At 42.7% G+C, this 21,797-nt stretch overlaps 1 protein-coding gene across 1 annotated transcript; it reads right to left on the reverse strand.

The window, feature by feature from the left end:
* Positions 1-2,234: 2,234 nt before the first annotated feature.
* rnf34b (ring finger protein 34b) lies at positions 2,235-21,797 on the reverse strand. Its single transcript, XM_083982841.1, has 8 exons — positions 21,715-21,797; positions 13,806-14,030; positions 8,205-8,738; positions 4,655-4,717; positions 4,325-4,526; positions 4,193-4,222; positions 3,953-3,994; positions 2,235-2,432 (listed from the first exon to the last, which is right to left on the reverse strand). The coding sequence occupies exons 1-8, from the start codon at positions 21,718-21,720 to the stop codon at positions 2,248-2,250; spliced, it is 1,287 nt and encodes a 428-aa protein (XP_083838967.1). The 5' UTR covers positions 21,721-21,797; the 3' UTR covers positions 2,235-2,247.

Below are 21,797 nucleotides of genomic sequence, written 5' to 3' on the forward strand. Positions count from 1 at the left end.
TATGTAATTGAAAATGGGGTTTGATTACATAAACAAAGATTATATGCTCATACTGGAATATTTCTGTTTGCAGATTACGTCCCATTATTTGGCAGGTGAAGACAGGCAACATGTCAGCCTCCGTTATGGCTCTGAGTAAACAACATCAACCTAAAATTACAAATGAAGAGCAGGGTTTTATCATCTGGTTTGTAGTACTGCATTTTATTGAATCTAATAAATTATTTTCTCTCGTTTACCAAAATAAAAAGGTTCAACATTCCAAAATATAAAGATCCAGGATTATGAGTGCTCATGATACCCTCCTACTCTGATAATACTGTAGCTGCCCATGAATGACATCTTTGAGAAACAGCAGCATCGACAAACAGACTTACAGAGTTACAGTGTTTGTTACAGTGCATGGTGTCAGTGTCAGGTTTTAATCTGAAGCAGACGACAACAACAGCAACAAAAGAAATCAATAAATAAAAAGTGCTAGAAAGCGAGACCAAAGGACGCAACTTTAATGGTGAGAGACCAACACGATCAGAGGACCGAGGAGCTCGTCTGACCAAAACCAGCAGAAATACATTCTCAAAAACTGTTTATATTTTTATTTTTAAACCCTTTGTACTGATTCGATTTTTAAATCATGTCGTCTCCCGAGTACATGGAAAAATATACATTTAATAACTTATCAGTAAACAACAATATAAACTATCTATATGCAATTCACTTAACAGCAATTCAGCTTTTTTTTTTAAACATACCACAGGCATACTGAAGACAGATATTTTTTTTAGTGACATCTGAGTTAACTGGATCTCATGACAAGAAAACAAAGTGTTTCATTTTGCATAACAGGTTAAAGTAAACCGGGCTTCTTCTACCTCTCGCTGGATGTTTGGAAGGACACCTCGACAACATGACCAAAAGAAAGACAAAAAAAAAAGGTTGTGTAGAGGAAGTAGCACCTGTTACCTACCTAAGAATGGACATTGACGGACAACACAATCAAACAAAAGACACTTGGTAGACTTTAAATGTTAAATCAAATGGTATTGCTTGGTGGAAGTTATTTAAAATCAAAGAAGGATGATCAGCTTGACTCAAGGTCCGTATAATAGCTGTATCTTTCAGCAGCATCCCATGGTCTTCTTCACCTTGGGTCAGGAAATGTGGTTGAAAGCCAGGAAGAAAAAAAAGTTAGCTATTTAGTTAGTTTTTCTTTTTTGTCATACTGCTGTTTCAAAAGGTCCAGAATCAACTTTTCCCGCTCAGTAGGTGTAGTAGGAATGTGAAGTACGGCAGGTGACCACACACCTGTGCGCTTTGTTTCCAGATGGAGGAAACACATTCACACAGTGAGTGTCCAAAGGTTTTTACAGGTACACACTTTTATTTCCTAAAGTTCGTTGGAGAAAAGAGAAAGAAAGAAAAAAACAAACAAAACTATCACACCAAGCTTTGCTGGTTATGAGATGCATATACTGTGAAGTCCTAAACCCAAATATCAATCAAAAAAAGGCATGACGTTTGGCACCATACACCCTCCTGTGTGAGAGACGACAATGAAGACGACGACGATGATGATGATGATGATGATGATGACGACTTGGTGCATGTTTGGATTAATTAAAGAATTAACATTTTCTAGAAACATGTTTTTTTTTCAGATATTGCACATCCTAAAGAACACTGAGGGAGATAACACGGTGTCATGTGGCATGACTGTGTAAACCATATTGACTCTAACCCTGGGATCTTTTTTTTTTTTTTTTCGTCATCACACTGTTTCCCTTCAGCACACAGAAAGAAAAAAAAACTCTCCCCGATCCACTTCAAGTATCCACGGCGGGACCGCCTCCTCTCCTCTCCTGTGAGTCAAATCTAAACAGAGAATGGAGAGTAGGAAGTGATGGCAGCTGGGAGTCTGCTGTGTGTTTAACAGAGCTAAGAGACAGAGAGAGAGTGAGCGTCCCGGTGCAGCTGATGATGGTCCACCAGGGAGGAGGAGGAGGAGAAGTGGGACTGGGACATGAGTTAGTAAGAGGGGGATTTGGAAGGAGGAGGAGGAGGAGGAGGGGGGGGCAAACCATGGTAGGCCAGAGGCAACAGTCTGGTTTCAGAGACCAGGAAGTTGCTGGCGCCTGCTGCAGCATTGGGCCCTGCGAGACGTCACGTCACGTCATGCACAGCAAAGTTCATCCTGGGTGATGAATTCAGGGCTCGGGCCGCGACGTGCACGCGCTCGCTCAGAGAGTTTTAAGACTTGAAGACGTGCACGGCCCGCACTACGTACTGCCGGCAGATGGGGCACTCGCTCATCCTCTTCCCGCATTTGGTGCAGGTGACCATGTGGCCGCACTCCAGCAGCACGCAGTCGATGATGGCGTCCATGCAGATGCGACACAGGTTTTCATCGGCCGCCAGCTGAGCTTTGACTCCATCTGTGGACAAAGACATGAAATTAGACAGTTAGTTAACAAAGTTTCTCTTTAAGGCTCGTTAAGATGCTGAATGGGTTGAATGATGTTGTGATGGAAAAACTTCAAACTCCTGCGGTCCTGTAGCTGCATCATTCACCTGTTTGTCCACAAGCAGTTAATTCTCTCCTCTCCTAAATCTCTGCTCCTCACTATGTTACAGCAGCAAGTCCAAGTCTGTTACCTAATAAATGCCACATCTGTTACACAAAACTGCTTTTATTTGCTTGAGTTTTTGTCCAAAAAACAAAAATGAGTCACAACGGTCTTCTTCCCCTTTTTCTAAATGTGTATTTATGACAATTAATGAACTATTGTTTATTGTTTTACATGTAAAGTTATTTGTAATTAATTTCTGTATTTAATTCTGTATTTCTATATTCTGGTTGTTTCATTCTTTACTGTGATTTTAACACTTGTTTGTTGTGTGTGGACCCCAAGCAGAGTGACCACACTTAAAACTCCTACAAGAATAAAAATACATTTACATACACATTAGGACTGTGCCATTATACTGTGTCAATTCAATCTGTCATCTACCTGTGATGACCGAGCTAAGTTGATCCTCAGCTTTTAAACCGACACGGACAAAATGTTCTTTGCTCAGAAAGAGCAAATGGAAAATTGAAAACTATATTTCCATGACAACTGGGGGAAAAAAAATCTATCTGCTAATGAAGATCATGTGATAAGGTAGAAAGCTGAAGAACAGCTACTCCTCCTGGTGAGAATGCTTCATCAGCAGCATTATAATAATTTATCTTGTGAAAAACTGGCATCAACCAGAGCCAGATCTGTAAAGTCATTTTACAAGTGCAGCTGTTGCTTTTACTTCAAGTCAAAGTTCAGAAATAAATCATAGGAGAATTATTAAAAAAAAGGGGCAAAAAATGTCCTCATATGCCACCAATCAATCATTACTGGCCTCTGTGAGTTAAACGTCTGACAGCTCGCTGATCGGCTCACCGGCCTCAATTTGGCTCCAGCTGTTCGCATCTGTAAAAGAGCCACTGTCTGTTGTCCCTGCACGTCTCACTAACAGTGGGCTAAGTGGACTAATATGATCCTCGAGTCCTTCATATCAACAAGAGGAAGCGTCTAGGAAGCCTGTCAGTGTAATTACACCTGATGGAGGCATGCTGCCGCTGAAGCAACACGATGACTCATCAGAAGGTAAAAGCTCTTAGTGAGAGTGTTAATGACAGAACGAGAGGCTGTCCTGCACAATGAAACGAGACGATGCACACTGGAAAAGAAACACAGGCGACAGAACGAGGAGACACCGACTCAGACAGTGGATAATGACTTGAGTGACCATAATGACATAATATAGAGGATGACATAAAGGACCGAGTGGGTAAAAATGGCTGTGGCATGCCTTTACTGTTCAGTGCCGGCAGATGATTAGTGCAACGTACGATATTTGTTGATGGAGGAGATGCAGAGGGTGCTGTGAGGTGACCTTTTATACGAAGATTTCTTACCTCCATCTCCACTGTTGCACAGAGGTGGAGGATATGCAACCACTTTATAGATAAGAATGGGCAGTGATAACAAAAAAAAAATCTATTAGTTTAGGGAACAGTGGATTTGCCCTTTTACATAAAACAAGGTTGAAACATTGAATCATTGCATTTGTTTTTCAATTATGAGAGAAAGCCAAGTGCATAAATAAACATATACATATATTTAAACATATATAAAGTATGATAAATAATCATTACCTGCAGTTGCAGTTATGCTCACGTTTTCCACTAAAAGAAAGAAGGAGAAAAGGTATTTTTAATCATACGAGAAGAGAAGTCATGATGCTTTTTTATAAATTTCAAATATAAAGTCAAATCAAAAGTGCTTACTGGATTTCCTGTTCTGCTCATTTTCTCTGTAGAGTCGATGAACTCGCTCCAGCAGCTCCCACTTCTCGCAGCAGCCGGAGTAATTGACAAAGTTCCTGGCGAGTATCTCTTTTAGCTGGCGGACTGAGAGGTTTTCTATCGCCGCTTCATTGTCCAGATCAGACAGCGAGGCCCTGATCCTCCTCTGTGTCGCCGGACTGACCTACACTCCACACACAGGGGGGAGAGAGACAGAGCGGCGGCGGTCACTAAATGAGCAGCAGGACTTACTCCTCACACAAGGACATGTCGAATACAAAAAAAGGAAAGAAAAAAAAAAGAACATCACACCTCCATGATATTTTCAGTGGGCTCCAGGTTCAAGAGGGACGCGGTTGGAGTATCCTCATGCTCCTGTGTGGGTGGAAATCAACAAGCTGAAGTCAATTTACATCTGTTTAAACTCCCATAACAGCATTTCACTCACTGCTCAGCCTGTGCAAACACTATAAATCAAATGATGCGTAAAATGCAACCAAGACACCAAATCTAATTCCAGATTTAAAGCTACTGAACTGGAAAGAGTCACAGTTGATGTCTTTGTCTCATAAAGATGATCACTTCCTATTCATAATGAAGGTAAAAAAATAAAATAAAAATCAAAGTGCACTCTGGTCCTTTTCCCATCTTTCTAGATCCCTTACAAGATGCCTGATTATAATTCATAATTTCCTCCAGCTCTGTTATGACTGTCAATCCCATGATAAAAAAAAAAGAGAGACTTCACAGCAATCTATGAGCTAATGTTTAAATTGCAACAGCTCAGATGTCTAATGAACAAATGGAGATGTTTGAACACTGACTCAGCTGCTCTTATCTCTGCAGTTAATTATTCTCTTTGAAGGTGGAGGTCAGGATGGAGCCAGATGAAAAAGGAGAATAAATGGAGACATAGAATAGTTCAGATGCTGCAGAGCTCGGTGTCATCTCGGCCATTTCTGTACTCTTTACCCTTTTATCTTCCGGACAAAAGGACGCTTGTGAAGAGATGAAATATTCTATATCTGTATGATATCAATAGTCTGTACCATGAAAAGTATAAAGTATAAACTAAGTATCTCCTTCTGTCTGTCTCTCTCTCTCTCTCTGCTTCAGCACATTCCAGCAGATTACCCACTTCCTCGAATGAAGATGTGTTAATAATGTATCCGTCAGCGTCGCAGACATCATGCTTTCACTCAGACTAGACTCCTCAGAGACGCACGCGCAGGAGTGGCGGCGGCGGCGTCGACACGCCAAACCTCAGAGGAGGAAATCTTCTCTGACTTGATGTTTGAGCTGCTTCAAACATGTGAAAGTACTAAAGAGCTCTCAGAGAGTGCAGAGTCATGTCAGAGAGGCTGCATTTGTTGCTTTAATAATACAACTTATTCAGAAATGTTTCCGCTGCATATAAATACTATGTCGTACATGGTGACTGACAATGGAAATGAGTTACGTGGGCCAGATTTATTAGCAACAGTTAATGAGAAAATATTAGATAGATGTTCTGTAACATCAACATCTAATGACTTCTTCTGCCAAATATCATTAAAATATGAGGTCACATATAGAAACCTCCCTGGTAGAGTCTTTATATTACAGTATGTATAAAATATTAAATATACATCCAATAAGTCATGCTAATTCCTGTTTTAACTATAGAAAATTCACATGATACAGTCAGACACTTAGTCTGGTGGATATCTGTTGTTTTAAAATGATGACATGTTAGATTTTTCTTATCTTGTCAATCACCATTTACATTCGACTATTCAACCTGTTCAAAGTTAGATAAGATTGATTGCTTAATAGTGCAGGGTTGCAAGGGGGGGCTGGAGCCAATCTCTGCTGGCTATTCACCTATTCACTGTATTATCCACTGTATTTGTATGATTGCATTTATTGTATTCAGTATATTTTATCCTAATTATCCTATATTTCAAAGCCTGACCAGGGACAAAGACTGCAAATTAGCTGAAGCTAGAAGTCTTATATGCATCACATTCTCGATATTCTATGGCAATGTTGTATGTATTGTCCCTGTTAAATAAACATTAAAATAAAAATAAAAATAAATAAACATACATAGGGCATGGGTGGGGTACAACTGGACAGGTCACCAGTTAATCACAGCGCAAACATAGAGAGGAACAACCTCACAAACTCCCAGTTTAGAGTCTCCAATCAAAAGAGAGTGCATGTTCTTAGACTGTGGGAGGAGCCAGGGAAACCACACAGAACATGCAGACTCCACACAAAGGCCAGATGTGAGGTGACACCACTGTTTCATTGTGTTGCCCCAGTTTGATTACTTATATATTATTTATACATATTTATATGATCTTTTTCAAATCTGAAGAGCAGCTTTCATAGTTACCAAATCAACATCCCAAACATCTATTCAGAGAAAACTGGAAGGAACTGGTTCATTTTAGGTCCACCAAGAAACGACATAAAACTGCACACTGCAGTAGGCCTATATGCTATATGTTTTCATGTCTGATATAAAATCTATTTGGACTTGCAGATTGCTGCTGCAATTTTGGATTTATTTTCACGTTTCAATAAATATTATCATGTCCTTTTTGTTTGATACAAATGAACTGCAGCTACACAGTAATTTTCTTCCTTCTACATCCACACATTTGACAGAATAAATAACCCCTGAGAATCATAAAGCCTTGATGTGGCACAAACTGAAGAGGAAAGAGAAAATCATACAGAGAGATTATGCACAGGGCCATGAGAGAGAGAGGAGCGATGTGCTGGAGTGTTTCTGTTGTTTAGCTGCAGCTGTGACGCTGTGGGGAGTTCTCAACCTGTGTGGCTCTTACATAACAGACTCAGCCCATGTAACAGACCTAAAAAAGGCAAAGGGCTTAAGCTGCGTGGCTGGCTGGTCGGAGAGAGCGAGAGAGAGCGTGCACAAACACACACATGCACGTAAATACACACAAACACTCACACACATGGAGCTAACCCAGCTGTTTGCAGCTGTCACGTGGACATGAGAGCATCCAGCAGTTCAGAGCTTTGTCAATGTCAGAGGAGGTGAACAGATCTACAGATGGAGCAGGTTTTTCAGGGAGAAACTCCTCATTCAGGACAAAACCACCATTCAGTGCCACAATCAATCAGAGAATCTCCATCATATCACTCATTCCAAGCAAATGTTAAGAACTGGCTTGTAGATACCCAAAGATGTGAGCACTGATGTTGATATTGTTGTCCAAATGTGTATTTATTATGTATGTATTTACGGACAGTTAGTACAGTATGTGTATGTGTTCTACCCTACGTGGTACAATATTTTATTCCATTGTTGTTCTTTTTAAAGGTTGCCTTGTACAAACTGGCAGAGGGACAATCGATGAAAACTAGCTTTTTAAGCTAATTCGAGTGCATTTCCATGTGTGTGTTTTTTTATAGGCTACAATGTTTATTAATGTGCATTGTCCCTTTCAAATAAACTAAACTGAAACTGAAACTGAAAACCACCATGAGACCAAAACAAAACAGTCTACAAAGGCAGAAAATAAAGGAAAGAATAAAGCACGAGATGAAATAAAAGCGTGACATCTGAAGCGATGCACGAGAGGGCGTTTGTTTGTTTGTTTGTCAGTTGAAAGGAGTGGGCCTTCGCCTGACTTACAAACAGCCAGACTGAAACTTGTAAATAAGTTGATTTCACCTTTGAAATTAATTATCTCGGATAGAATGAGGACAGATGTGAAAGAAGTATGGCATATGGAAATCAGTGAATGAGTGAGTGCACGTGTGAGTGTGAGTGTGTGTGTGTGTGTGCGGCTGCGCAGTGCACCGCGTGCTGTGTGTGTATGTGTGTGTCTGCACATCAGACCTGGCTGGTGGTCCCTGAGCTGTCACTTGGGCTGAGCACGTCTCCCTGAGAGGCGGAGAGGACCGACTGTTCAGAGGTGGAGCGCGTGGCGGAGGGGGGCGAGGCGGGGCGCGAGTGGGGGAGGGAGTGCAGACTGTCTGTGTCATCTCCCCCTTCATCTTCCTCCTCCTCCTCTTCCTCCTCCTCCTCCTCCTCCTCATGTGTGTCCTCTCCTTCTTCTTCTTCTTCCTCCTCCTCCTCCTCTTCCTCCTCCTCCTCCTCCTCGTCCTCCTCCACCACCACGGCTCTCTGCGTCTCCCTCGTGCCCTGATGGCAGAGCACCAGGTCCACCAGGTCCTCCTTTTCCCTGCAGGTGTCGGTGGGGATGTTGCGCAGCAGCAGGTACTGGCGCAGGTCCTTCACGCGGAGCTGCATGAGCCGCGGCCGCTGGAAGGCCGTGCCGCGCAGCAGGTGGCAGGTCGTGCAGCAGCGCAGGTTCTCCTGCAGCACCGAGCACAGGGCGCAGAAGCTCTTCTTACAATCACAGCAGATGTGCTGCAGACAGACGGAGGAGAAGAAAGCGATGTGATCAGCAATTCCTTTTCTTCTGAGTCAAACAAAACAAAACAATTTCATCTTCAACGCCATCATTTAACGAAGCTGTATTTTCCATTATTCCTAAGTAGGCCCCGATCTGTTAGCATATTTAACTCAATGTCACTTCTGATGAATAAATCAACCAAGCACTGATGAGTTTGACTGATCTGATCAGTAGAAAATAGGTCATGTGATGGAGCCGAGCACAATGCTGATGGCATTGTTTTCACCAGCCCACAGTTTTCCTTGCAAGATATTGTTGATGAGGACTGAGTGATAATCCATGCAGTATTATCATCATTAATTATTATTCATTGGAATTGCTGCTGAATAATTTAATTTTTTTTGTTATCACTTCACTGAATGATTTTAGGCGAATACATTTTTCTGAGCAAACTGGAGTTTAAACTCAGCTAAACTAGTAACATGGGGTTTTTGTTTTACATGTGTGAAAAATGTGTGCATGTGTTTTCCATGTAATGAGATATCAGTCAGTAAAATGAATTATAAGCCTATAGCTGAAGTAAGCAATCCGGTCGTTTTGGCTAACTTCCTGTCAGCCGATGGAGTTAGCAGTCCCCGCCCTCGTCCCTACGTCACCACATTCACGCGCATCCCTTGGCTGCACACACAGAGAGGACCGCCCCTTTATGCCGTTCTCTCTCCTCATTGGATAAAGGTTGTAGGATACAAGGAAAGTTTTCTCCTCAGCTTACAGCAGAGCAGAGTGACTGACAGACCCTGTTTCAGACCAAACACTCTATGTAAGTGATTGCTGTTGGAAGATATAACTATTTAAGACTTATATTAACACAAATATTCCGCTTACTTCTGCTTTAAGCCACAAATGCTCAAATATTTCCAAGTTGTGTCTTCTCAGATGTGAAGATTTCCTGTTTTTTGCTGTGTTCTGTCATTGTAAACTTAATATTTTGGGATTTTTAACTTTTGTTTGAACAAAACAAACATGTTCAAGACCTTGTTAAATGTGAAAAAAATTAAAAAAGAGACACAAGAGAGACTATAAACCGGCAACACAAGTCCATCACAGTGATTCACCCTGTGGTCGCAGTTATTTTCTAGGAGAGAGTAAAGAAAAGAGAAATAAACTGTCTCTAGCTGCTGGTGATGTTTGACATTTTACAGACTTAACACTGTCTCCTGATACAGAGCAGCGGAGTAGATTGACACTTCAAATGGGCAGGAAAGCAGGTCGACCACGGCTGTAAACATTTCCTTATCACTAGGCCACATAAACAGTCTGGTCCAGCAGAGGCAGATTTTCCAGCACAACAGCTACTTTTCTTCAATCATTTGCTGTTAATCCCCTAGTGCGAAAATATCACGCTAGCACACAAACGTGTGTCTCTGGGGGAGTTGACCTGTCGTCAGAAAGGTAGCTGGTGTGTGGATGATGATAGAGCGATCTGAAGACCGGGGCCACTGCAGCACTCGGTGCGTCCGACTGCCAGACAGACACACTCTGCCATTAAACTCTGACACATGCAGCTGTGCAGAGACCCTGCAAATACCAGCATGAATATAATATGATGCATGTGGCAGTGGGTTTGCATTTTAGCACATTCATCACAGCGTGTGATTCACATTGGTGACTTTGCGGTTTTTAAGTGGTAGAATAAGGATTACATAGAAAAAAATTACAACACGGAAAATTCTCCATGACCTTTTTGCACTTATTTAAAATCCCGACTAGTGTGCAACCAGCATTTTACTGTTTATTTAAGGTAGTTCAGTGGTACCCAATCAAAATTCAAACCCCTCCACAGTGTCATAAGATAAATGTGAGGGTACCAAGACCAAGACAAGACCAAGACTTTGAGGGGGTCGAGGCCGAGTCAAGACCAAGACCAAGGCTTTGTTTGCTGCTTTTTTTGTTAAACAGTGGATAGGTTCACCTCTTTGAACAAGACACACTAATGTAAATAAAACCAACCAACTGAATTGTAACAGCAGCTAATTTCTAGCAGGAGTCCTTGTGAAGTCCTAATGTCACCACAGTTGACACTAGTGAATTCATTTGTTGCAGTAACACTCAGGTCAAATACCTCAAAATTGTATTTAAGAACAGCAGATGACTGAATGTATTTAGATTCATTTTTACCACTGAGACTTCAAACTCGTTTCAGATAAGTTTTCAGCAGTGGCGTGCACAGGGGGGGGGCAGGGGGGGCGGTCGCCCCCCCTCGTGGCCCAATTGTTGAAAAACGCGTGCTAAAGTGCCCCCTGGGAGCCAAAACGCGCGTTAAAGTGCCCTCTTGGAAGCCAAAACACGTGCTAAAGTGTCCTCATGGGGGGCAAAACATGTGTTAAAGTGCCCTCTAGGAGCCAAAACGTGTGCTAAAGAGCCCTCTAGGAGACAAAACGTGTGCTAAAGAGCTCTCTAGGAGCCAAAACGTGTGCTAAAGTGCCATCTAGGAGCCAAAACGTGTGCTAAAGTGCCCTCTAGGAGCTGAAACGCGTGCTTAAGTGCCCTCTTGGGAGCTAAAACGTGTGCTCAAGTGCCCTCATGGGGGCCAAAACATGTGCTGAAGTGCCCTCTAGGAGCCAAAACATGTGCTAAAGTGCCCTCTAGGAGCCAAAACGTGTGCTAAAGTGCCCTCTAGGAGCCAAAACATGTGCTAAAGTGCCCTCTAGGAGCCAAAACGTGTGCTAAAGTGCCCTCTAGGAGCCAAAACATGTGCTAAAGTGCCCTCTAGGAGCCAAAACGTGCGCTAAAGAGCCCTCTAGGAGCTGAAACGCGTGCTTAAGTGCCCTCTTGGGAGCCAAAACGCGTGCTTAAGTGCCCTCTAGGAGCCAAAACATGTGCTAAAGTGCCCTCATGGTAGCCAAAACGTGTGCTAAAGTGCCCTCTAGGAGCCAAAACACATGTTAAAGTGCCCTCTTGGAAGCCAAAACACATGTTAAAGTGCCCTTGGAAGCCAAAACGTGTGCTAAAGTGCCCTCTTGGGAGCCAAAACACGTGTTAAAACAGGCCACATCGATGTTTTTTAGTCTTAAGGTATTGATATTATAAAACAGGCCAAATCAACGTTTAAAAAGGCCAATTTTTTTTCGCCGCCGACCTGTGGTCGCCGGCCAAACGCACCATGTCGCTACAGTCTCACTCTTGTCATTTTCTGAAACTTGGCAGCCCTGAAAGTGCCCTCTAGGAGCCACATATAGGAACCAAAACGTGTGCTAAAGTGCCCTCTTGGGGGCCAAAACACGTGTTAAAACAGGCCAAATCGACGTTTTTTTAGTCTTAAGGTATCGATATTAAAACAGGCCAAATCGATGTTAAAAAAGGCCAAAAAATGTTCGCCGCCGACCTGTGGTCGCTGGCCAAACGCACAATGTCGCTACAGTCTCACTGTCATTTTCTGAAACTTGGCAGCCCTGAAAGTGCCCTCTAGGAGCCACATCTAGGAGCCAAAACGTGTGCTAAAGTGGCCTCTTGGGAGCTAAAACACGTGTTAAAGTGCCTTCAGGGAAGCCAAAACGCATGCTAAAGTGCCCTCTTCAGTGGCGAGGACGCGCTATTAGGTGCCCCTTTTTTTCCTTTTCGCCCCTGCCCTTCAAAAAGTCTGTGCACACCACTGGTTTTCAGTCACGGTAAACCTACAGGCTGCAGGCTGTACTGTACATGATCACCCTGTACCTGTTTGTGACCTCAGCCTTTAGCCTGAGCTTTTCTTACCGACTCTATTAATGGCTCTGCTCACTCTTAAAGAAGCTGCTCTACGCTCAGTCAGCCTCCTCTGTATATAGATAAAGTGCATAAATAACCCTCATGCACTGAGTTCGAGAGATTTCAGTGCTCTGACCTCACAAAAAGAGGCACATTCATGAGTTACATCTTGACGGTGATGCAGACAGACAACACATGACCTTTAAAAATGTGAAAAGGGATGATGTTTGGTCTTATATGGGGAGACTCTAATGTATAAGGTGGAACTGGTTCACATGGGTGGGCAGGAAATATCTCCTAATGTGTGTTATCTCACAGTTTTTAACACCTAAAAAGGTTCAGCAAGGGACTCAGTAATTACAGATGTCAGTGTTTCCCTGAATGCACCATGAATGAGGAGTCCCTCTCACAACAGCACGCAACCATTACATAATTCTGTCAAAAAAAAAAAAAAATGCTGAGTAAATGTGTGATGTGAAGGATTACTCAAGCAAGTTCCCAGCCTGTTCTCTGACAGCTGATTTTTTTTTTATATAGCACCGACACAGAGGGAGGAGGAAGGGAGGGGGTCAGACAGCTGTTACAGGCTGAACATGGAGTTTGCTTTGAAAATATTCAGTGTTTATGTTCAGTAGGGCTGGGACGATATGCTTTTCTCCCGATTCGATTCTTCTACGATTTTTTGGATGCCGATTTGATTTATATTGCGATTCTACGATATTGCCGATTTTCTCGATTTTTAGTCTGCATTTTTAACACCAGTGAAACAGTTGAATGATTATGATTGTCTACAGACTATTGCAGGAATCACATATAAGTCAGTTTTTAAGATTTATTCAGCAGCAATATGTATGCAATATATATAATATACTATATTACTCTCTTTTCAAAAGCCTGGACTGTATAAAAGAGGCAAAAATAAAAGAGTATAGAAAAAACAGGCTTCTGAAACCTTTCTGACAAAATGAGCTATAGACTGAGGTAAAACTGCTACATTTTAACATTTATCTGCACACATACTGTAGGAGCCTATAAATTAACATACTCCATTATAAAGTTTAAACCCTTTTCAAAGCCTGGACTCTCTGTATGTAAAAAAAAAAGGCAAACAAATGCACATTGCACAATATATAAATATATATAAAAAAAGATTTTTGAAAAAAAAAAAAAAGATTTAAAAATCGTCAAAAAAAAATATCGCGATACTTATGGGAATCGATTTTTTTTCTCCCACCCCTAATGTATGTAGCATGTTTTTTTATTGGACATCATATGCCTCATGTCCCTGAACGCCACCCCCCGTCTGACTGTGTGAGATTGTGTGCGATCCTGTTTACCTTGCGTCTGAAGACAGAGAAGGCCAGTCCGCAGGCCTTGCACAGCTGTCCAGCCGCAGCGCTCCCTGAGCTGGTGGGGGGGTAGGTGGAGTAGCCGGCGCTGGGGGCGAAGCGGAAGGGCCCCGCCCCCGCTCCAAACCCCGGCTGCTGTGCCCGCACCGTGCCCGTGCCCATCACCTCGTTCAGCAGTCCGCAGCATGACGCCCACATGGACGATGCCCCTGCCTACGGAGCACACACACACACACACACACACACACAAACACACATACACACATTTATAAAACTTTCATCTCACACAGACGTTTTGTGGAGCTTATTAAATTACACCTCTGGCATCATCAGAGACAGACGTGTTACATTTCTTCCACCTTTTTATCCTTTTCACAGCTTTAAGGTTGGAGAATCATCTTAATCCCTCCTCTCTGACAGCATCATATGTATTCTGCATCAGCTTCTTCCAGCTCCTCATTGAAACTAAATCATGTTTCTGCTTAGTGGAATATTTAAACCCTGAGCTATGTTTTTTTTTATTTTTTTTTATTGCTGCACAGCCCCATCAAATGGAAATTATCTACATGACTTGCGAGTCATTTTATTCACATTTTAGGTTGACATATTTGGTTGGATAAAAGGAAGTTTGTATATAGTACAAGTAATCTATATCAGTATATGCAATAACAATCCATGACTGAATCAATCTTGATGTCTATTATTATCATATTATACAGGAAAACAGTGTGGTTGCTGCATTATAATGTATCATTAAATAATCACCTATGTTTTCCATTTATATGTAAAAAACTGCTATTATCTTGTCAACCTTTACATAGCACTGTCTTTTACTCTCTTATCTCTGATTGATGATCACATCTTTTTTTTCTTTTAGCAGAATCTTATGTAGTTAAAAACAACTAAATGAGAATTTACTTTAATCGTCTTTTTTGTTTTACAGTACACAAAAACACATTGTCAAGTTATTGTGAAGTTTTTTGCAGCATTAATGTCTGCAGAGTTCCTCTCCAGCTGTACACAGCTCCAACAACCTCCACCAGCAGGGTAAATAAAGCAGCTAGTTTATTGCCTGAGAGGCAAAAATCCAAGACCAAGAAGTCAAAGGTCAAACGATTTTCTAGTGGTTGCAAATCTTGAGATCTGGTGAAAACTGAAAACAACTCAGATGAACATTTTTCTAACTCAGAGCTTTTTCCTGTCTGGATTTTGGTGATCGTGCAGTGTGAGGATTCGGCCTGGTCGACTTTTAGTGAAGGGATCAAACTAACACTGTAAAATATCTATTACTCCTGTGTGTGGATGGAGATCCAGATACATACTGTATTATTTTCATATGCTAACAATTCAGTGTCAGTGTCGTGTATGAAACTACTCTGCTCTGCGTTGCTTCTCACTTTCATTTCTCACCTTTCTGCATATCAACACACTATTAGAAAATACACGGTGTCATCCAGGCCGGTGCCTTATAAATTATATCATAACACCCAGAGAGACTTAAAGGGAGATTCTTTCTTGCCGAAGTGTTAAGAGATAAGAAAGAAAAAGAGTGAATGAAAAAGAGAGAGAGATACTGGACAGCACATTATTGAGAGTGCTCTTTTAGGGTCTTTGAGGTTAGAGATAATTAGACTGAAGTGGACTCTAAAAGCTCCTATTAATGACGTTCTCCAAAGAGATCCGCGGGTTAAATTTCACAGTGACTGCATTATTTTATACAATCTGATAAACAAATGAGGCAAGTGGACGATGAAGAGGATGTGTGAGGAATCCACATGGAAAATATCCTGCTGCAGTCAACTGGGAAGATGTGGACGTCACGTCACACTGCCCGCAAACAAAAGTTTCAAGTTTGAGCATCGAGCAAGTTTTTTTTTTTTTTTTTTTTTAAAGAAGAAGCGAGAGCAGCATGTGGTGAAGAATCGGTCGGGATGTGTTTGCTGACCACAAGACGGGCCAGAGACAGGGAGCAAAGATGGCGTGATGGGAGCCACGGCTCCTTGGAGCATACTGATGAGAGGAGGAGGGAGGGGGAGGAGAGCGAGGAGAGAATATGTCTTCTGTTGTTCGGCCCGGCCTGCAGAATCAATAGCTGACATGAGCATAATGTAAGCCCTCTGTGTGTTCCCGGCTCCGTGAGGAAAACAATGGAATTCACAGGGTCCTGCCACATCTCTTCTTAAGGCAGCGCTCTGCTCCGACTTGTCACAAACACCCTGTGATCTGACCTCACCCATCTGCTTAGGGATCCGTTATGTAATCATCCCATGCAGGAACGAGGAGGCACTAGCTACTATATGTGGAGTCACGGTGAGAAGAGGGAGGAAGGTCTGAGTCAAAGGGGTCAGGATGTGTTTACAAAGTTCACAGCTTCAACTGATTTCATTCATTTAATGGTTTCTCTCCTGTTTATCTATCAGCAAACTGAAACAGATTCATCTTTTGGTTGACAAAATGAAAAAAAGGAGAGTTCATCAAAGCAAGGTGACATGATATCTTTAAAAACCTTACAGAGAACTGATGGTGATACTTAAAAACGCCTTTATTGATACATGGCTAATCTATTAAAAACATGCCTACGCGTTTCAGCCAAACTGGCCTTCGTCAGGGCAAGGATGGTATGTTTGTCATCCTTGCCCTGACGAAGGCCAGTCAATAATATAAAGGCGTTTTTAAGTATCACCCTCATGAGTGCCTCAGTTCTCCGTTTGTAAGCTTTTCCTGGATCTCCCTGACTGAAGAGCACCTGAGGGATACCCTTTTTGCTACACCCAAGCAGCACTCCATGCACTGTGTTCTTCTTTAAAAACCTTGCTTTGCCTGAGTAGTGGTGCAAAACCTGAAAATATTCAAGTTGCAACATAAATTTGAGCGAATCAGGAAAGAATTTCTCATTTCAGGTGTTGGATGCACCAGCTATTTGACATTAATGATAAATTGATGTTTAACCAATACTTAATTTTCTGTTAATCCCCTTGTCTGTTTGTACTTTTATGTGTCCTCTAATACTGGGTTAAATCTACCAAGAGCTGCTCACTTCCTCACCGTGCACTCCCCCCCCTCCTCGCTTTATGCACAGAATACGATGCATAACAAGTCGAATTATTCGCCCGAGGCTCAAACTTGACCTGATGTTCAACTGCTAAAAAAGTCTCCCAGGTTAGAACCGGCCTCCCTCACGAGAGGGTGAAAGCTACTAAGAAGAATATTGACTGCATTTACTGCGGGATGAGGAGTCGCTGCAGTCTGCCCATGAAATCAGTCTCATCTGGCCTGGAGCCAGCAGCACGAGATCCCTCTGTCACTTCAATTAGCACACTGTAAGCTCTGCAGGCAGGGAGTCCCAAACAAACAAGCGGCAAGAGCAAACATCACATGTAGTACACTGCTTTTTTTTTTTTTAGCAGCAGCAGCAGCATTTGTATTATCTCCACTGTTTGATCACTTTAACTTTACCTCTGGAAATACTGTGTTGTTGTTATAATGTATTTTGTCATCGCCGTCACCTCAGGGCAGGGACGGCTCCAGGATTTTTTCTCTCCCGGGGCTAAGGGGGGGCTTGACCGATACGTGGGGGTGCTAAGAAAATAATTGATTTTCATGACTTCAGTTATTAATTAACTATGCAAATCTGGTGCTTTTGCATTTGTTTACAAGGAAGCCGGCAAAAAATCAATACATGTAGCGGTGGATAAAGTTATATAACACATAATGGACTGCTCTGGTGCTCCTTCAAGTCCTGGCTCACGAGTTGCTCTCTCAGATTCATTTTCGCATCGCCCTCTTCTTCCTTGTCCCTCTGGAAGACTGGGTCTTGAGTCTTCATTTTCTATCTGCACTCGTTTTCGTGATCACAAAACGATCCTAACGCGCAAGCATAAAAAAAGACTCCCCCCTCCCCTCCCCTCACCTCCTGTCCCCTCACACACACAGGTTGTAGGGTACACCAGTCAATGGAGTAGGCACAGGGGATTGGATTGGAACAGAATGGCTACTTGTGAAGTTTTAAATGTTTTTTAATCTAAAAAAAAGTTATGTATTTTATAATATAAAATGAAATACTTGAGGGGCTTAACTGGGGCTACACATATTTTTGACGGGACTATAGCACCCCTTAGCCCCAGTGTAGAGCCATCCCTGCCTCAGGGCGCCGTGAACGTCAGGGCTCGGCCAAATAATTGAGCTATTTCTCACAGTGCTGCTGGAATGTGATCAGCAAACAATCCAGCTCCAGTGTGTGCGCAAAACAAACTCGAGGCCACCGAGAGGGGAGCATCAGCGAAAAGTAACAGTGGCACAGATTTAAATAGTAAAATAAATAAATAAACACAGGGGGAGGGAAACCAGCAGCATCCAGGGCCTCGTCGTGTTGATGAACGGCAAACTGACCTCATAAAACGATCTGGTGCAGATCTCAAAGACGCCACCGACACACTGACAAGTGGAACCATTTGGGACGGGACCAGATGTGTAGAGTCTAAAATGGGTCATGTGGAGCTTGAGAGTGTTTAAGTGGAACCGAGACGAGGCCTGAAATGGAGCGATAACACTTTCTCGGTTCCTCTGAAGCAGGTGACTGAGAAGTTCACTTTAACAGACAATGTGGGGAACAAAAATTGTTCCAAGCATAAGCAGATACGGTCGACTGATGTGCTGCATTAATGTCAATTCAATCCAGTGAATTTAACACCCTGAAACCACTCAGGTGCCGATGATAGTCCAATGTTTACACTGCATAACCACATCACAGCAGCAGCCACGGTTTGATTCTGACCGGGGGCCTTTGTTACACATCCCGTCTCTTTGCCCATGTTTCTCGTCTCTCTACACTACGACATCAAATATTAGTATCAATCAGTGACGCTCACCGCATTGCAACACCATCCGCCTCGTCCTAATAGACCTGTTTAAAGGGGAGCTCCAACAATTTTACCCATCAAAGTTTGTTTACAGGTCTCGGAGGGTGCCGCTCCGTGTGTGACAAAAGTTGTTTAAAGCCTATGAAATTGCCTCCAGTGGCTACAACAGATGACATCTCTGGCTCTGCTTGCAACTGATCTCAACTCTGACTATGGGAATGCAACGCTAAGATCGATGAAGGAGAGCTGCATCTGTGTGTCTGTGTGTGTGTGTGTGCTGTAACAAAATCTCTGACGGTTGACAAATTCTGTCTCACGGCATTCATCAGCCCAACCCCCAGCTTCTGCATTTGCGATCAATACACAGACACACACTAAACTGGGCAGTATTATGAGGCTTTCAGTGTAAACAGCTGTGCACTATTATACTTTTTTTTTTATAGAGCGCCATTATTCACTATCTCTCCATCACCCTCTGTCTCTCCCTCACATCTCATTTCCTCTCTCTGCCAGGTGAATCTCCTCCTCCTCCTCCTCCTCCTCTGGCATCAACTGGAAATGTCACAAACTGTGTCAGAAGCTTGACTGTTCAGACTGGGGGGAGAAATGCTATCAGAGAAAATTAACTAATATTTGTCGGCCCCTCGTCATTTGTCTGAAGTGATGAGACTCAAATGTAATATTTCATTCAAAGTGCACATCACTCCAACGTGGCCTGGATGTACATGATTCAGTGGCGTCTGCTGGAGCCTGCAGCCGTCAAATCCACTGGAGTCTGGAGAGATATGCACATAAAACTCAATCGGCTACCAGCTAAGTTTGGATTTGTGTCTGCAAAATAAGAGATTTACACAGTTTACTCCAAGGGCAGAGGATGACTTGCGGAGGATTTAGCCTGGAGAACATTTTTGGTGCCACAAACACAAACAGATATTGACTGCTGTGGAGACTGTCCTGAAATATTAAAACACAACTGGACTGTTTTTTTTTTTTCCACAACCAGCAGAAGGAATCTGCCGTGCCCTCCGGCCTCTCTTTATAGCTTTAGACTTCTTCATCCACTTTAGGAGTTAGCCCTAAGTGAGCTTAGCCTCATCTGGAATAAAGTATGATCCATCAGTGCTGCATCTTATAATTTTACTGCAGAGATTTGTGAGTGTTTGCATCCATGACGTACAGCGTGATGGACGACAGGGAACATGAAACGGTAAGAGGATTTTGAATGGAAAGTATATCAAAATCAAACATTCATTTGGAAACATCGTGGATCAAGTCATATAGGTCCATCCCTGATTAAAATGGCATTGATAACACGTACTGTATGGATCCTGCAGCCTGATCCGAGATGTATGCTTACACAATTCAGCTACGGCCCCGTCTGTGCCACTGGGGCAGAAAAGCTGCTTTTCAATATAAAGCAGATTAGTCAATAAAAACATAAAAATAATGTGCCTTAGGCAAATTAACTGCACTGTCCACCACCAGGGTTACACACCTCTTCAGTACGGAGATAATCATTATTCAAATGTTTGACCTACATGCAAAACTTCACTGTGCAGAATGGATCTGATCAGTATCACAGTATTGTTTCCACTTAGTAAGACAGAAGCCACTATCATATCTCATGAGCTCAAGTTGTTCAACATGTAAATCTTATAGTTAAATGTATATAACTTACAGTAACTTTTTTGGACATGTATGAAAGTGAAAAGGTCAAATAACAATGTTATTGTTCAAAATGTCCAATACTGGCAGAAAACCTAAGCAGAAGATTATCATTACTCCAAATGTGAGGTGAAAGAAATGTGAAAAAACAACAACATCACCTCAATAGGCCTCTCCTGAAGTCCACACATGTTTAGATGTGAAAGTAATGGTCCGGTCTGACCCGAGCGCTCACACATTTATCTTACATCTGGTGCTTGAGGGAACTCTCTGTTCCTGCACACACAGTATTTCACCATGAAATGCAGTGGAGCTGAAGTCTGACAGATTAAATACTCGGGTCAGTGTCCTGCACTCCAAAGCAGTGCAGAGTATTATAAGTAAATTCTGTATTTTATGTTGCATCTCTGGCAATAAAATATATTTTGTTTTCTGAATCAGGCCTTTTTTTTTTAAAGTGATGCAGCCTCCAACAGAGACACAGCACTCTTCATGTTGTGTGTACACAGCACTAATGATGATGGTGGTGGTGGTGGTGGTGGTGGTTGCAGTGGTAGTCCTCCTGTCTAACCTTTCATCGCCACCAACCTGCCGCCACCAGAGCACCAATGACATCATCGCCATCATCTTCATCATTACCAGTCCTCCTGAGCTCGAGCTGCCAGACAGCAGCATCACCTTTTCCTCCCTCTGTGTGTGTGTGTGTATGTGCATGCATGTGTATGTGTGTGTGTACATTGGTGTGTGTGTTTGCTGTGCGGCAGCCTGTCTCTGGCACACACACACATACACACAGAGGCAGCTCCGGAGCCTGACACAGCTCGGACCTGAGAGGTGATCCTCTCCTCTCCTCTCCTCTCTCTCCAACACCGAGACGTCTCCCAAACATCCCCGCGCTTCCTCACTCACTGACCGCAGTCTTCTATCTCATTAGAGCGGATTAAAGCCTGACGATGAATGGCCGTCGCTCCAGCGGCTTTAGTCCACTGAACTATCACACTGTGGGGTCAAAGCAGGCTCATTAAAAGGCTACACACTGTACCCAGTGTTTACCCGAGCGGCTGTGGATGGGGGGATAGCAGCATTTCAAGGCTTTGCAAGACCACCAAAATAATAATCATCATCATAATAACATAAAAAAAAAACAGGCTGACAGAGCAGGAATAGCGACAGCAGCCGGTGCAGCATTAAAACGCAAGCCTGTTGATCTAATTACAACTAAGTGCACGCAAACCAAATGAATTGACATCAGGATGGAGGTATTTCCTGCCTCTCTTGTGCAGCATCGTGCGCAGAAATACAACAAATCGGCTCCTACATGAATCCCCCCACCAAAAAAAGCCCGTCACAGAAGCGCAGGCGGCTCCACGTACCTTCATTGCACCTCCCGTTTGAGGAATTTGCCGAGTAATGTCAGAACGACGACCATTGCAAGTGCACACAGGGAATCAAACCA

Source organism: Trachurus trachurus, assembly GCF_905171665.1.
Source record: "Trachurus trachurus genome assembly, chromosome: 12".
NCBI lineage: Eukaryota > Metazoa > Chordata > Actinopteri > Carangiformes > Carangidae > Trachurus > Trachurus trachurus.

Bases quoted from the DNA above. Each gene is read 5' to 3' on its own strand.
- rnf34b (XM_083982841.1), bottom strand. The intron at 3,995-4,192 runs GTAATGATTATT...TTATCTATAAAG, and splicing joins GAGCATAACTGCAACTGCAG to TGGTTGCATATCCTCCACCT. The intron at 2,433-3,952 runs GTAAGAAATCTT...CTTTGTCCACAG, and splicing joins GTGCAACAGTGGAGATGGAG to ATGGAGTCAAAGCTCAGCTG.